Source organism: Lolium perenne, chromosome 4 (genome assembly GCF_019359855.2).
Source record: "Lolium perenne isolate Kyuss_39 chromosome 4, Kyuss_2.0, whole genome shotgun sequence".
NCBI lineage: Eukaryota > Viridiplantae > Streptophyta > Magnoliopsida > Poales > Poaceae > Lolium > Lolium perenne.
Window position 1 is genome coordinate 155,883,376 of NC_067247.2, and position 16,677 is coordinate 155,900,052.

Here is a 16,677-nt window from a genome sequence, read left to right on the forward strand (position 1 = left end):
TAGCACATAAAGTATTTACTTGGAATGGCAGAGAAATACCACATAGTAGGTAGTTATGGTGGACACTGATGGCATAGGTTTTGGGTTAAGGTTTGGATGCACGAGAAGCATTCCCTCTCATTACAGGTCTTTGGCTAGCAAGGTTGATTAGCAAGCATAAGAGTTGAGGGAAACAAACAAATACACATGTGATAGAAACAATCATGCATCTTCCTTGTAAGCACAAACAATTTTAACTTCAGAATAATAAGCTAAGAGCTAACAAGAAAGAAAGATAATGAAATAACATATTTATATGTATTTCTCTTTTCTACTTAAACTCAAAGTGTTGTTGCTATTGACCAATGCTAAGTTTGCCAAAACCAAATAGATTTACTCAATGCTCCCAAAGTGATACCAATAGTAACAACAAGATCAATTATATAATAGAGTTTGCAAACTAAAATAAGATGTGCAATATGTAAATCATAAGACTTCTCATTAATATTCCATAACGATAACTCACACCAAGGGATACATAGATAACCAACTAAAAGAGAGAGATACTTCCACACTGCAACCCATCTTATATGATAACTTCCCTACTCATGATATGACACTACTTGATAGTAAAAAACAAGGTAAAAGATAGCGATGATGTGATACCGCGGCACTCCCCCCATGCTTGGAACAAACCAAGGGGATGCCAATACCAATGACGAATTACTCCTTCAGCGGTGGTGGTGGTGATGAATTCTTGATAAGCTTCTTAACAAGCTCCTTTAGCTCATCAATCTCGTACATGAGGTTGCGGATCATCTCCGAATTGTGCTCGACGCGGTTAAGAAGTATGTCCGACGGCGAGTCCCAACTCTTAGAGTTGTTTCCCCACTCTTCAGCTTCAGGCTTCATCCTTCCTGCAGTGTTAGAACGATCTATATCCCAATTGCTAGGCAATACTGCCTTGGGAATCCTTTCAATTTGACTATTATGAATTAGAGTGTGGAAGGGGTTGTAGGTTCCTGGAGGAGATGTCCTTGGAGCTAGGAAGTGACGTGGAACTTTTCCTCCGGTGCGAATTCTTGCGCTCCTCTTGGAACTGAAAGGGTTTTCCACCACCTCGATGCTTGCGACGGTGGCACGCGGGTATACACGCGAGTCTTCCTCCACTTCTTCTTCATCTTCTTCCTTGACACTCTCATCCACCTCTTTCCACTCGGGATCTTGAATATCTTCCTCCGAAATCCCCTTGCCCTTGTTGTTGGAGACCATGGTGCTTCTAGATCAAAGACAGATCCTGGCAGAAAACAGCTCGAAACAAAACACGACGAGAAAACGATATACGGACCTCTAGGGGTCTGGGAGATTATATAGCAAAAAATTTCACGACGGAAGGAAAGTACCAGGCCGAACCAGACTTGGAGAGGGACACTGAGGGGAAGTCCTCATAGGGCGGCGCGGCCAGGCTAGGGCCCGCGCCGGCCTATGGGGGCACGCCCTCGTGCGTCTCCTCCACTCCGTTTCGATCTCGTAATTTTTCATATTTTCCGAAAATAGCAAAAACATTGTTCGGAAAGTTAAACGCGGACTTTTTATTACCAGTACTGTTACCTATTCAAAGTCGAACTCTGCAGAACTGTCAATTTGACCTTTGATGAAAGCTTCCGGAGTTACCACTCGAATAACATCAACATCTTCATTGTAAGAATCTCCAGAAATATAATGCTTGAGTCTTTGTACATTCACCACTTGTGTGACATCGCCTTGCAAAGAACTAATTTTAATTGCCCCTGAACGATACACCTCCACAATGACATATGGTCCTTCCCATTTTGAGAGTAGTTTCCCTGCAAAAAATATGAGACGAGACCGATACAATAGGACTTTATCCCCAACATTAAATTCTTTTTTGATAATTCTTCTATCATGCCATTTCTTAACTTTCTCCTTAAAAAGTTTAGCATTTTCATAAGCTTCACTTCTCCATTCATCTAGAGAACTCAATTGTAGCAATCTCTTCTTACCGGCAAGTTTAGGATCTTTATTTAGTTCTCTTACAGCCCAATAAGCTTTGTGCTCTAGTTCTAAAGGTAAATGACAAGCTTTCCCATAAACCATTTTATAAGGTGACATCCCCATAGGATTTTTATAAGCAGTTCTATAGGCCCATAGTGCTTCCTTCAATTTACTAGCCCAGTTTTTTCTAGATTTATTTACAGTCTTTTGCAAGATAGATTTAATCTCTCTATTTGATAATTCTACTTTCCCACTAGTTTGAGGATGATAAGCGGAAGCAATCCTATGATTAATACCATATTTAGCAAGAGTTTTTCTAAAACCACCATGAATAAAATGAGAACCTCCATCAGTCATAAGATATCTAGGAACTCCAAAACTAAGGAAAATAATATCTAAAAGCATTCTTAAAGAGGTCTCACCATCAGCACTTTTTGTGGGTACGGCTTCCACCCATTTAGTAACATAATCAACAGCGACAAGTATATGAGTGTTACCTTCTGAAGAAGGGAAAGGACCCATGAAGTCAAATCCCCAACAATCGAATGGTTCAATAACAAGAGTATAATTCATAGGCATTTCATTGCGTCTGGAGATATTACCAACCCTTTGACATTCATCACAGGATAAAATAAACCTTCTTGCATCTTTGAAGAGAGTTGGCCAATAAAAACCTGATTGTAGAACCTTTTGCGCGGTTCTATCTCCGGCGTGATGTCCTCCATAAGCACTACCATGACATTTACTCAATATCTCTTGTTGTTCATATTCGGGAACACATCTTCGCAGAATACCATCCACTCCTTCTTTATATAAGTGTGGGTCATCCCAAAAATAATGCCTCAAGTCATAAAAGAATTTCCTCCTTTGCTGGGCTGAAAAGTTTGGAGGCAAGTACTTGGAAACAATAAAGTTAGCATAATCAACGTACCAAGGACTATCTCGCGAGCTCACCTTTATTACAGCCAATTGTTCATTTGGAAAACTATCATTAACAGGAACAGGATCAAAAGCAATATTTTCCAATCTAGATAAATTATCAGCAACAGGATTATCAGCACCTTTCCTATCTATAATATGTAAATCAAATTCTTGCAAAAGAAGCACCCATCTAATAAGCCTTGGCTTAGCATCTTTCTTTTCCATAAGATATCTAATTGCAGCATGATCAGTATGAATTGTAACTTTTGAATCAACAATATAAGGTCTAAACTTATCACAAGCAAAAACTACAGCTAATAGTTCTTTTTCAGTTGTAGCATAATTTCTTTGAGCAGCATCAAGAGTTTTACTCGCATAATGAATAACATTCAATTTTTTATATATTCGTTGTCCAAGGACAGCACCTAAAGCAAAATCACTAGCATCACACATAATTTCAAATGGTAAATTCCAATCAGGAGGTTGAACTACAGGAGCAGTTGTTAAGGCTTTCTTTAGAGTTTCAAAAGCTTCCTTACAATCATCATCAAAAACAAAAGGTACATCTTTTTGAAGAAGATTAGTAAGAGGCTTTGAAATCTTGGAGAAATCTTTAATAAATCTCCTATAAAACCCAGCATGACGAAGAACACTACGAATATCTTTAACATCCATAGGATAGGGCATCTTCTCAATTGCTTCAACTTTAGCTCTATCAACTTCAATACCTCTCTCGGAAATTTTATGTCCCAATACAATTCCTTCATTAACCATAAAGTGGCATTTCTCCCAATTAAGAACAAGGTTAGTTTCTTCACATCTCTGCAAAACTTTATCAAGGTTTCGCAAGCAATTATCAAAAGAATTTCCATAGACAGAAAAGTCATCCATGAATACCTCTACAATATTTTCACAAAAGCCATGAAAAATAGCAGACATGCATCTTTGAAAAGTAGCAGGAGCATTACATAAACCAAAAGGCATACGCCTATAAGCATAAGTTCCATAGGGACAAGTGAAAGTGGTTTTCTCTTGATCTTTAGTTTTAACAGCAATTTGTGAGAACCCAGAATAACCATCAAGAAAACAAAAATGAGTATTTTTAGATAACCTTTCCACGCCGCCTCTACCTCGTCGCCCAGGTAGACAGGGGGCATGACAGCCAAGGTAGAGAGGAATCCCTGGGTCATGGAAAGAGGATTAACCTGCAACGACGCCGCGCGGTCGGCCGACTCCCGCGGCGGCCGTCGGTCGAGGACGTCCACGACCCCGCTAGCCTACACCTCTCCAGCGCCAGCAGCTCGCCCCGGCCAAGCTCCGGTCGCCGTTTCCCGCTGCCCCTACAGCCCTGCCTCCAGAGCCTGTCGACGCTAGGCTGGAGCGCTTCCTATTCCCGGCCTTCTAGCTGAGGAGGTGACAGGCAGCAGAGGGCGAGAGAAAATGGAAGAGAAGAAAAACACGGGATGTTTCACGAAGAACCGAGGCCTGTAGAGGGGATAGATAGGAAGGAGGCAAAGCGGTGTGCCCAACCGACGTGTCATCGCGAGAATGAGGCAGGATAGATATCACCGCTTTGACCGCTGTGACCAATACAAAGAAACAGAACCTAGTGTAACCGGTAACCAGTAGGCCCTACAATGCGGCAAAGAAGAAAATGTAAGCAAGCCACCGGAAAACAACCGGTCACCACGGAATTAAGACGTGGAGAGAAAGAACCAGACACGAAAATGTGTCGTACCAATCGCTCGTCTACAGTCAAAATCGCCATCGTGTTAAAATTTGATTGGCTGAAATACCACCATCAACAGTACCCAAACAGCTAAAATTTCAGCAAATGGGGTCAGCTTTTATATAGGTTATAATGAATCCCTCGACTCCACCTCCTATATAAGGGGGAGTCGAGGGGCAAAGATAGCATCGATTCATTGTTTCACGCAATCCTAGTTTTCACATCGTCGAGCACTTTTCGGCTGAAACCTTCGAGATCTACTTGCCCTCTACTTCCGACTAAAATCATAGTCTACAATCTGTAGGCATTGATAAGTTAATCCCTTGTCACACAGTTCATATTCTGAAACCAGAGAACTGCCCTCGTGCGCCACCTCTTATAGTGCGAACCATCAAAGAGAGGCGGCCTAGTAGCAGCGACAAGGTCACTTGAATTCATTTGCCTATAATCAGGGTTTTTGGATTGTTGAATATATAAGCAAATTATCATATGAATTAATCCAAACTAACAGTTAATAAATCATGACTACATAAACAGCAGATGAACTAATCATGCAGATCCACAGAGTAGATGAACATATAGCATCTAGGCAAGATAAACCTATTGCATCTACTCCAAACAGCAGTACTAGAAACTCTAGTAAGATCTGAAACAAGGATGACAGAAACGTGTACCGTCCAGCGTTGGCGGCAACATCAGCAGCGATGTTGGCGGCAACAATATCCTGGTTATTGTCGCCCATGTTGAGGTTGCCGAAGAGGTTGTCGATGTTCGGGAAGAAGTCGTCGTTCGGGAACTCGTCGTCGGACGACGTCGTGTTGCTAGTAGTCGTGCGTAAGCGCTCCCCAAAAACCGGATTGCCCCTCACCCGTACAGGTCTACGAGAGGCATGGTTCCAGAGGCCTACTGTCCCGCCGCTCGGTGCACGCCGAAGGACGGGATGAGGAAGACGAAGGCGGCGGCGCAATGAAAAGGAAAGAGGCGGTCGCATATGGTGTCTCGTACAGGCTAGGGCCGGGTTTGCGTTCGTCCTTATATAGTGCAGTTCGGGAAGGTCGTGGGACGCAGCCCACGCACGAGTCCACGATCCAGAAAAACCGGAACAAAAATAGCTGCGGCTCGGCGAGATTCCCGCAATCCCGTGGCGTGGCGTGGCGTGGCGAGGCGGGCGGCGGAGGAGGAGTGTGCGAGGACTCTCTCTCTTCTCACTCACTAGGAGTAGAACAACCCACCTTATATACCACTCCAACTCTCTCCCAACTAGCAATATAGGACTAAACTTTAGTCCCATCCCTTACCATTCCCACATGGGCCAAGAGAATTTCAGAATTTATATTAGAACATGGGCTAAGGGCCCAATGCAAAGTTCCAGCAAGAGATTGACATGTACGACAGATACGAAGCGGATCTTGTGCTTGATCCCGAGGAGGGTTGCAGCAGAGAATCTCCTCCGAGTCAGGTGATGTTACCTTCTTCTGGAACAGTGTTTCCAGAATTGTGGGCATTATTTTGAGCATAATTTTTTACCAAATTGCAATACTATTTGTGTTGGAACCTGTGGGGCAACACACGCTGGACTAGAAGAAGGGGAGCATCTCCAACAGACGCTGTATCCAAAAAAGCGACTAGTTTAACAAGCGAGAGGTGTAAATTGTTGTTCCAACAGATGCTGTAACCGGTGCTGTAAAGTGTAAAGTGGAGCACGCTGCAAAAGAGTTATCTAGTGCACTATATCTACCGCGCCAGATGGAGCGTGCAGTACAAATCGCGCGCAGAAACAACTACTTAATTTTACAGCTCCAAACTTTAGAGCTTCTGCCGGAGGAGAATATGGCCTCACGCGCGGAACACTTATGGAGCGCGCTGCAAAGTGCTTTTACAGCGCCAAGATTTAGCGCGGCTGTTGAAGATGCTCTTAGTATGAACATTAGTCATGTGTGTGTCATCAATAAATTTATCCCCTTGTTCAGGATTGAGAAGTGTTGGTGGGACTAAAAGGTTTTCTTGTCGAAGACGTGCCCCGATATTAGGATGAAGTGATTGGAAGGGAAAAACAACCTCGTCAAACGCAACATCGCGAGAAATATAGACACACCCTTAAGACACCTCAAGACATTTCCCTCCTTGTGGCGAGTACTATAGCCGAGAAAGACACACCATGTAGAGCGGAAGGCTAACTTGCGTTTGTTGTATGGACAGAGATTGGGCCAACACGCACACCTAAAAACCCGTAAAGAGAAGTAATCAGGTTTGGTTTCTAGGAGGCGATGCACATGTGTGTTATTATTGATATATAGTTTAGGTAGGAAGCATTTTAATGAAATAAGTGGCGGTAAGAAAAGCCTCGTCCCGGAATTTGAGGGGCATATGAGCATGGGTAAGAAGGGCTAGTCCCACTTCAACTATATAGCAATGCTTACGCTCAGCGGATCCATTTTGTTGATGTGAATGAGGGTAGGAGACATGATGGGCAATGCCTGGTGTTTAGGGAAAGTTGTTAAGTTTGACATATTCGCCATCCCAATCAAACTGAATGGTAAGGATTTTTCTATTAAGTTTATGCTCAACTAATTTCTAAAAAATGATAAAAGCATTGAACACAACAAACCTCTTCTTGAGAAGATATATCCATGCATAATTTACTATAGTCATCGATAAAGTTTACATAATAGACATGAGCCTCCCATGCCAAGTATCCATACTTATGGTAATTTTCTCCAACATGAACATGCATGAGGTGTTCATTAATGGGCATATACTCCCCAGTAGGAAGCCTAAAGAATGTCACTGGAAATTACCCCAATTTGCAATTAAACAATTCAAAACCATCACCTCTCTCTTGTAGCACTCCCTCCGATCCATAATAAGTGTTGGAAATTTTATAATAACTTAGTACAAGTTTTCTATACTAAGTTTCTGGCACTTATTTAGTACAACTTTTGTATACTAAGTTTCCGACACTTATTAAGTGTCGGATATGTTATACTAACTTAGTACAACTTTTGTGTACTAAGTTTCCGATAGTTATTATAGATCGAATGAAGTAATTGATTTTCATCCCTTACATGTTTTCAAAGCAATATAATAAAAATTTCATTTGCAAGGTATGTTGGTTTCAATTTTCTCCATGATGACACCACTTCATCTGCATAGTAATTTAAAAGGTTCTTTTTCACTACGGAGTAATAACAGTCTACGGAGTAACACATGGGTAGAAATTCCACTGCTCATAACAATGGGATGTTTGCCGCCAAGGACAGATAGGCAGACATTCAGCATCGATGCATGCGTGTGGCCAAAGGCACACCCGTACAGCTTTTGTTTATGCAAACCTGCACGCACACACCCCCGCGTCTCTAGCTATATCTAACCGCATCCGTCCATGTGATCGGGAATCCAAGATTGAGAGAGATAGCCAGAATTTCAGTCGTCATGCGGTGGCCGCGGGGGCCATGGAAGCCAGCCTCCCAGTCCGGCGAGCCCGAGGATGAGGGACTGGACCCGGCGGTGGATCACCATCGCCACTTCCACGTGGAGCACGGCGACGTCGAGACCGAGTCAGCGTCGTCGGAGCACTGGCCGGTGCTGCCGGTGGAGGAGGCGGTTCACGTCGAGGACCCCGCGGCAGATCAGAGCGGCAGCGAGTCCGGCGAGGCGAGCAGCAGCAGTGAGAGCGAGGATGGTCATCGGGGCGGCGGATGGAGGAGATCGGGGCGAGGACGGAGGAGGAGGAGAGGTAGGGGGAGCCCGTTAAGAGGGCTGCCGGTGCGCACGTTTGTCGGCGCCGCCGCCGCGGTGCTGCTCGCGCTCGTGGCGGTCGTGGCGTCGTGGAGGAGGAGGCGGCGCCAGCCGGCGCCGGGCAGCTGATGGATGACGCGCGTCCTTGTCGCGCGCGCGGCTGTATTATCGCCCGTACGACATCGTTCATACTCAGGTTGTATTCTTACGTGTATACATCCGTCTAGATGTTGTGCCAAGTGTAGGTACGTCCGTGGATGATTTGGTGTGAAAATTAACTTAGTTTTCGGTTAGATGACGTCCCAATCACGAATTATAACACAAATTTAGCGAGCTAGATATTTTTTCTTAATTGCATTCTCTCTAACAATTAAACATAACCAATCTCATCTACAACTCTACTTGTAATTGAAGAACTCTTTTGCAGGGGTTAGAGAACTCCTCACTAGTAGAAAACGGCCTTCTATCTTAACTCATTAGTCCCCAAATACTTTGACCCGGGACTAATGGGGTCTTTAGTTCCGGTTCTGCTGGTGAACCGAGACTAATGCTCTGGCCGGGACTAAAGGATGCCCTTTAGTCTTTGTTGGTAACACCAACCAGGACGTCCCCAACCGGGACTAAAGATTTTTTTCTGGTTTTTTACTCCCCACGCACCCTTCACCCCCCTCCCCCCCATGGATCGTCTTTTTTTGCTTTGTAAAATACAAAAGAAAATAATAGAAAATTCAAAAAAAATTGTTTTCAGATTCTTGTATGTTATGCAACCTACTATTCGGCGAAATTAAGAAATTCAAATTTTCACTTTTTTTGCAAAAAAGGTTTAAAAATGGTAAAACCGTATTAACTTTTGCATACGACGTCCTAAAAACGCATAATATATCAAAATCATCGTGGAAAAGGTTACTTGCGAATTTTTAGATTTTCAAAGTTCCAAATGAAAATACGAAAGCAGGAAGATTTTTGTTTTTGCAATAAATTACGGATTATATTTTTTAAAAAAAAAATTAAAATTAATAATTGCATCCTGCATAAAGATTACTATTACTTTTACCCAATTTTAGATTTTCAAATTTTTAGGTTTTAGGTTTGGCAAAAAAATATTTAAAAAATTAAAAAGAATACAACTTAAAAAGTTAATGTTTATTTATTTATTCAAGATTATTATTACATCATTAATTTTGTTTATTAAAATAATTATTTGAAATTCAAACAATAAAAAAATGTGACACCGACCAACATGTTAATAGGATTGATATGATATAAGTATCACATATATGCGCGCGAAGCACTTGGATGTGGAACGGAATGAAACTCGAAAGTTAAGCGTGCTAGTGCTAGAGTAGTGGGAGGATGGGTGACCGAGCGGGAAGTTTAATCACGAGTAAATAATTTGACTAGAGATAAGTGTAGTTAGAGATAGAGACTAAACTATGCAAATAACTTAAATAATAGAAATTCTGAAAAAAATAGAAAAAAAATGGAGTGAAAAAAATTAGAATTTTTTTTAGAAAAATTCACCTGGAGCCATTTTCGCCGACGCACGGAACCCACGTGGATGGACCTTTAGTCCCGATTTGTAAGCAACCGAAACTAAAGGGGGGGGGGGGGCTTTAGTCTCGACCCTTTAGTCCTGGTTGCACAACCGGGACTAAAGCCCGTTATGAACCGGGACTAAAGGTCCTTTTTTCTACTAGTGCCTAAACTGCGATTGAAACCCGGTAGGGGTCGGGATGTTCATTGCCCTTGCGCAGGGAAGGCTGCTGGACCCCTGATACGTCCAAAACGTATCTACTTTACCGAACACTTTTGCTATTGTTTTGCCTCTAATTTGTGTATTTTGGATGCAACTAACACGGACTAACGCCGTTTTCAGCAGAATTGCCCTGGTGTCTCGTTTTTGTGCAGAAACTCAACTTTCAGGAAAATCCCCGGAATTTATGCCAAAGGTCTTATTTTTCCAGAAGAATTACGGAGCTAGAAGGGCAAGCCAGGTGGAGGCCCGAGGCCCCCACACGCTAGGCCGGCGCGGCCCAGGAGGGGGGCGCGCCGCCCTATTGTGTGGCCGCCTCGGCTGGCCCCCGACGCCCTCCTCTGGACTACTTAACGCCTTCGACCTAAAAACGCACGGGGGGTTAGACGAAATCGCCAGAAGACATCCAGTACGCCGCCACCATCGCGAAACTCCGTCTCGGGACCAGAAACTCCGTTCTGGCACTCTGCCGGGACGGGGAATTGGAGGAGATCATCGCCATCATCACCACCGACGCCTCTCCATCGATCAGCCATGTTTCCCCCATCCATGTGTGAGTAATTCCCCCGTTGTAGGCTGAAGGGGATGGTAGGGATTGGATGAGATTGGTCATGTAATAGCATAAGATTGTTAGGGCATAGTGCCTAGTATCCGTAATTGGTACGTTTATGATATTGTTGCAACTTGTTATGCTTAATGCTTGTCACTAGGGCCCGAGTGCCATGATCTCAGATCTGAACATGTTATTGTTTCATGATGATATGCATTGTTTTATGATCTTACCTGCAAGTTGTATACACATGTTGCTGTCCGGAACCCGAGGCCCCAAAGTGACAGAAATTGGGACAACCGGAGGGGAGGCGGTGATATGAGGATCACATGTGTTCACGGAGTGTTAATGCTTTGCTCCGGTGCTCTATTAAGAGGAGTACCTTAATTTCCAGTAGATTCCCTAGAGGCCCGGCTGCCACCGGCTGGTAGGACAAAAGATGTTGTGCAAGTTTCTCATTGCGAGCACGTACGACTATATATGGAACACATGCCTATTGATTGATTAGTACTTGGATACCGTTTTATTATTATCTGCAAATGCCCTACCTTGATTGTTACATGAGTTTCTCTCATCCATGCAACGCCCGTTCATCCATCCCTGTGCCTACAGTATTTTAATCCTGCTGTTTACTATAATCACTACTGCTGTTTTTGTTACTCACGTTATTTCACTATCGCTCTTTGCTATAAAACCGTTACTACTGATAAACTCTTGCGAGCAAGTCTGTTTCCAGGTGCAGCTGAATTGACAACTCCGCTGTTAAGGCTTTCAAGTATTCTTTGTCTCCCCTTGTGTCGAATCAATAAATTGGGTTTTACTTCCCGCGAAGACTGTTGCGATCCCCTATACTTGTGGGTCATCAACCCCATTCGTAGATTAGTTTGGTCCATTTTTGCGGCCCTTTATTGGTCTCTTTGAAATATTAGAAATAAAGTAACTATCGAAGGAAAACTGATTGGCAACGCGTCTAACACTTTCTTCCATATATTGCTTCATATGCAGTCGTGGAGGGTTCTGGTCAGACCGAGAAACCGAACGATGCTGGACATGGCGGTCGACGAGCTCAGGAGGCTCCATGCGAGGACTAGAGCGGAAGCTTAGATATCATATTCGACCCGTTTCACGGCTCATGTATCCTCTTTCCCGCACCCTGAGCTATTATGGGGGCATATGTTGGGCTTGTCTTTCTTTAGATGGTAGTGCGCGCGTGGTGTGCGTTCTTCGTTGATGTGTGTGTGGTATGATGTAAAACTGTAATTATGTTGCTTTATATATAAAGCTGGGTTAGATAACCTTTGGTTTAAAAAAAAACTCTTTTGCAATCTACTTGCAACTCATATATAAACGAATCACGATGCAATGGAACGACGTATGACTTAGCTGAGAACTAACTTATCAAATCCGATATTGTAAAGTTCGTCTAAAGTTCTGGTTCGAAGAGGAGGTTTGTTTTAGTTTTGAAAAAAAAGTTGAGGTGCGTAGTTCAATTGTATCGATTGTGACGTTGGTTTCACTTAAGCAACATGCGTAAGTCCTAGGCACCATCGTGAGCATCGTCTCGAGGCTTGTCGGCCCTGCTTCCACCAATAGCTCAAGGTGTTATCATTAATCTAAAACTTCAAAACCCTGAAATCTCACTTATGCTAAATGGGAGCGAAGGGGTTAATGGTGGCCAACAAGGCATAGAAGGTTGATATGTGCAGAATCACTGTGGCCCGTTATATTCGGTTGCGTTCATGTCAATGAAGACACATTTTTTTTTTGTCTCAGTTGAGCTGAAGCAAGAGCGTTGAGACAACAAAAGTGTGTGTCACGTTGAGCAACATCCGGTGCCTCTGTTCTTGAGGTGCAAATGTCTTTTTCTCTCATAGGCCCACATAAGGAACGCAGCGATTCTACCGGCTCCGGTAGGTAAAGGAGTGATGATGTCATGCTGACGTCACCCATGTGTTGATTTAGTTTCCAAAAATTTGTGAAATATTTCTGAAATTTGTGAAACATGTCTGAAACTTATGAAAAATTATTTACTGTTCAAAGTATGTTTCAGAAAGTTTCACAAAGTTTCACATCTGTTGTTAACGTGTTTATGAAACTTATGAAACATTTTCTACTGTTTAAATTTGTTTCAATTATGTTTCAATTTTGTCAAAAAGGGAACAAAAAGTTTCACCAATCTCAAAGCACAATGTGTGGTGGATGACACTCCTACACATACAGTTGCCTGTAAAAAGGAGTTTTCGCGCACATAAGTAGATGGGTACAGCAAAGAGTAGCCACATGATACATGGTAATTTCTTTAATTTACTTCATTTGGTCCTTAAAAACACGTATGCTTTTGGTTATGGAGAGGCAAAGATAGCCATTTCATCTCATGGCCATACCTAGGTAATTGGTTCTGATCTTCTCGAGGAGAAATGCTCTTATTCCATGCACGAGAAGCCACATGTATATGCGTGCCGTTGATTTCCTACTTTAAGACACGTGCCACAATTTATCGTCAAGTTTTGTTAAGATTTATTTTATTTCAGTTTAATTACACAAATTGAAATGCAATGATACCTAATGATATAGCGCACGGGAAGTGCGAACAATAATCACAAGTGTGGTAAATTTTTTTTTTTGAACAATCTAATTTTTTTAGGGGAGGTTATTTCTTCTCATGGACGTACCTAGAATGTGTGGTGTGTGACAGGCCAAGTTAAAGCGACACCGGGTCCGACAGTCCGACCTGTACATTCTTCTAGTGAAGCCCGTTGACTCATTTTTTTTTTTGAGAGACAGCCCGTTGACTCATATGAGAACGGCAAAATAAAGTGTTTGACGCCATGCCTGTGGGCTAATACATGTCCAGCCCATATATACATAAGAAAGAAGCATATGAAAGCCCAGACCTGGGTCCACCAACCCATCCACTATAATGCTCCGCCGCACTCCCCTCCTCCGTGGAGCCCCCTCGCCGGCGGCGTCCTCGTTCCGGCGAGCTTTCCGCTCGGTAGCCTCCATCGAGGCCATCCTCTCATACTCTCACCCATCCAAGACCTCCTCCTCCTCCGAGGACCAGGCGGGTCCCGCCCACCTCGCGCTCTACAACTACCCCACCTTCGCCGGCGCCTACTCCGCACTCGCCGCCGACCTCTTCCATCGCCGCCTCGGAAGCCGCCTCCTCCTCCTCCCCTTCTCCTCCATCGACCCCTTAAGGTCCCATTCTCACTTGGAGTCTCACCATTCCCTCACTCGCTTTGGCTTCTTCTTCCTGACTGTGTTCTTTGAACAATGGAGCCAGAGCGGAGGACTTCAAGGCTGCAGGGTTCCGTTCTTGCTATCTTTTGGATTTTATAGGCCCAAAGAAGTTCGCGTTGGAGCTCTCTCGATTCATCCCCAGGTGAGTACAACAAAGCTACAGAAATCTCAGGATTTCCTTTTTGGTCGGTCGGTTCATCACGCTACAAATCTGCAACTGAAAATTTTCTTTCTTAATCATGGACAAAAGCCAGAACTTCTGATGATAACGAATATTTATTACCGTGCAAGGGCTTGTTCTAACTGAGCAACTTATTCTGGAATATATGTACTGATATGATGAAAAACCTCATATGACACGCCATTTCCAAATGATGCAGCGTGGTAGCATTTGATCACCGGCAAAGCACACTGGCAAGGATTCCCCAATTGGGTCGGTGTCCAACTAATCTTGAGCTCCACATCGACACAACAAAGAACAGTGCCCGAGCTGCATTCGACTATTTCTCCAAGAAGCTTGCAGGGACAAACACTGATTCTGTGAGCTGGAGAATCATTTCATGTTTTGGGTTCATCGTATTGCGCCACTTGGGAAGCAAGACCATGATGCTGTTCTCTTTTCATGCAGAAGATGTGTGAGAACCTGTTGGACCAAGGAGACCACGAGCGGGTTCTTAATGTTGTCAAATACATAGAGGATGCTGATCTGCGACTATGGGAGCAGCCAAACAGTAGGGAATTTCATACGGCTCTGAGAGAAGAACGTGCAAAGTTAAACTGCGTGACTAATCCTCATGTTTTTGAGCAGGTGAAGGTCTATCCTTTGCAGTCATGGTTGTAAGCTTCTTTTGTGTACCCCTAGTGATGACATGGTCAATGATTGATTTATTGGTACTCCAAACAGCTAGTGCAACTTGATGTTTGGGATCTGCTTGCTAGGGGAAATTCACTTGTGCAGAATCGTCTAGAGGCTGCAAGGAAGCTAATATACAATCCTTTCAAGCTTCATCTCGGAAGAGGGTTATATGGTGAATGCCTAGTAAGTGAATGCCTTGTATCACCGTCTCCTAGGAGGCTTGTAATTATAACTCTTTCTTTTCAATGAAATGAAGCGCAAAGGTCCTTTGCGTTTTCTCGAAAAAGTGAGGCATGCTCTTACATTATTATAGTTATCATTGGTCCCTTTTGATATGCGATATCCGTATAGTTCCTTTCTCAATCCATCAACTAAATATATTTCGAAGTGACCATTTGATTCAGATTACATATGTTGCCCAATCAATTATGCTCCTTCAGTATTGCTGCAGACTTGCTTTCATGTGTGTTGCATGTCCCAGCCTAAAAGTTTGATACGAGATATTTGTCAATAAAGCAAAATCAAGAGTTCTTAGCTCTTAGGTGGTCTGTGTGTAGCTCTGGAAGAAATCTTATGTATGGCATTACATGCTTTATTTTTTTTTGTAGGCAATCAGAGCTGATGGGAATGCAAAACTGAGCCACGAAATTGGTTTGGAGCTGAGCCAGATGAGTAGTGCTGCTGGATTAAGGTATAAACTCTATGCAAGATCCAAAGCACATGAGCACAGAAATCGTGTGTACGGTTGCTTTAGTGATTTTTCATGAATGCTTTGTTTACTTGGTAGACCAATTGGAGCGGTGGTCTTTTTGCAACGTGGTATGCTTAAGGTCTGCTTGAGGACTGCAGACAATGCAACCAATACATCAGAGGTTGCTAAGGTGCATCGTTTTTTCTGTTTGTTTCTGTAGACCCGCATGGTTTTAGACGTATTTTAGTATTTAGCTGTTTGCACGTTGACACTCTGTTAAAACTTAGGCATATGGTGGAGGTGGAAAGCCAAGCTCAAGTTCTTTCGCGCTAAGAATGGACGAGTTCAATGCCTGGACTAGAGAGAACTGATGAACCCACCTAGAATGCTACTCCCTCCGGACAGATTAAATTGCCGCGAGCTGAGCACAGGAAAACAACTACCTACGTACGAACGTCGCGTCGATTAAACAAGACCAGAGGAAGTAGAAGGCAACCTGTGATACTATCGTATGATGGCAGAGCTGTCGGGACAACGATACAGAGCTGTCGGGAGAACGGTGCAGGGACAAGACAGTTAAGCGTGAAGATGCTTAAGCCTGAAGCTGTTTAGGATGATATATTGATGCGAAGAGTATCGCAGCACCCTTGTCAGGAACTAGTATGGGTATGAAATAGTGGGTTATAATATCGGTATTTCACCTATGTTGTTATATTGTAGTTGGTAGGTATATATAAGCTTACCCTTATCCTTTTGCAATCAATCAATAAATATGAACCCTAAATTTATCTTTTATTTCCAGCAATTTACCTTTTATTTAGTTCTTGCAATTTATCAATTTTCTACTGAATTCCTCTCAAATATATGTTCTTAGTGATCCTCTTCTGTCAGCAATCCATTGGGGTCGCGAGTTCCATCCATCGGACTGCTCCCTCCCTTCCCTCCCTCGTCGCACCGGCGGCTTCTCCGTCTTCCTACTCGTCTCCGCGAGCCGATTCACAAGTCCCCACACTCCCTACCCCAAAATTGAACACCTTCTGCTCCGATTCGCGTCCATGGCTACCACGCTTAACACCTTTTTTTTACCGCCATCGTGGTTCCCTCGCCCCCGTGTGGTTGCGAAGCACCACCTGCACCTTTACTCCCGTCGTCGCCTATCCACCTCCTCCTTTTCCCGGTGGCTACTACACCTCCCCCTTCC

At 43.5% G+C, this 16,677-nt stretch overlaps 2 protein-coding genes across 4 annotated transcripts; both read left to right on the top strand.

Moving 5' to 3' along the window:
* The first annotated feature begins 7,988 nt into the window (after positions 1 to 7,988).
* Positions 7,989 to 8,713, top strand: LOC127348695 (uncharacterized). The gene has a single exon (XM_051374635.2). The coding sequence runs from the start codon at positions 8,078 to 8,080 to the stop codon at positions 8,510 to 8,512; it is 435 nt and encodes a 144-aa protein (XP_051230595.1). The 5' UTR covers positions 7,989 to 8,077; the 3' UTR covers positions 8,513 to 8,713.
* A 4,853-nt stretch (positions 8,714 to 13,566) lies between these two features.
* Positions 13,567 to 16,271, top strand: LOC127294242 (uncharacterized). Of its 3 annotated transcripts, none has more exons than XM_051324018.2 (8): positions 13,567 to 13,887; positions 13,973 to 14,071; positions 14,310 to 14,469; positions 14,558 to 14,737; positions 14,834 to 14,968; positions 15,394 to 15,476; positions 15,573 to 15,657; positions 15,764 to 16,271. In XM_051324018.2, the coding sequence occupies exons 1-8, from the start codon at positions 13,607 to 13,609 to the stop codon at positions 15,845 to 15,847; spliced, it is 1,107 nt and encodes a 368-aa protein (XP_051179978.1). In that variant the 5' UTR covers positions 13,567 to 13,606; the 3' UTR covers positions 15,848 to 16,271. The 3 variants fall into 3 exon arrangements, with proteins under 3 accessions (XP_051179978.1, XP_051179977.1, XP_051179976.1); XM_051324017.2 differs by having other exon boundaries at positions 14,561 to 14,737; positions 15,573 to 15,666; XM_051324016.2 differs by having other exon boundaries at positions 13,568 to 13,887; positions 15,573 to 15,666.
* Positions 16,272 to 16,677: the final 406 nt, after the last annotated feature.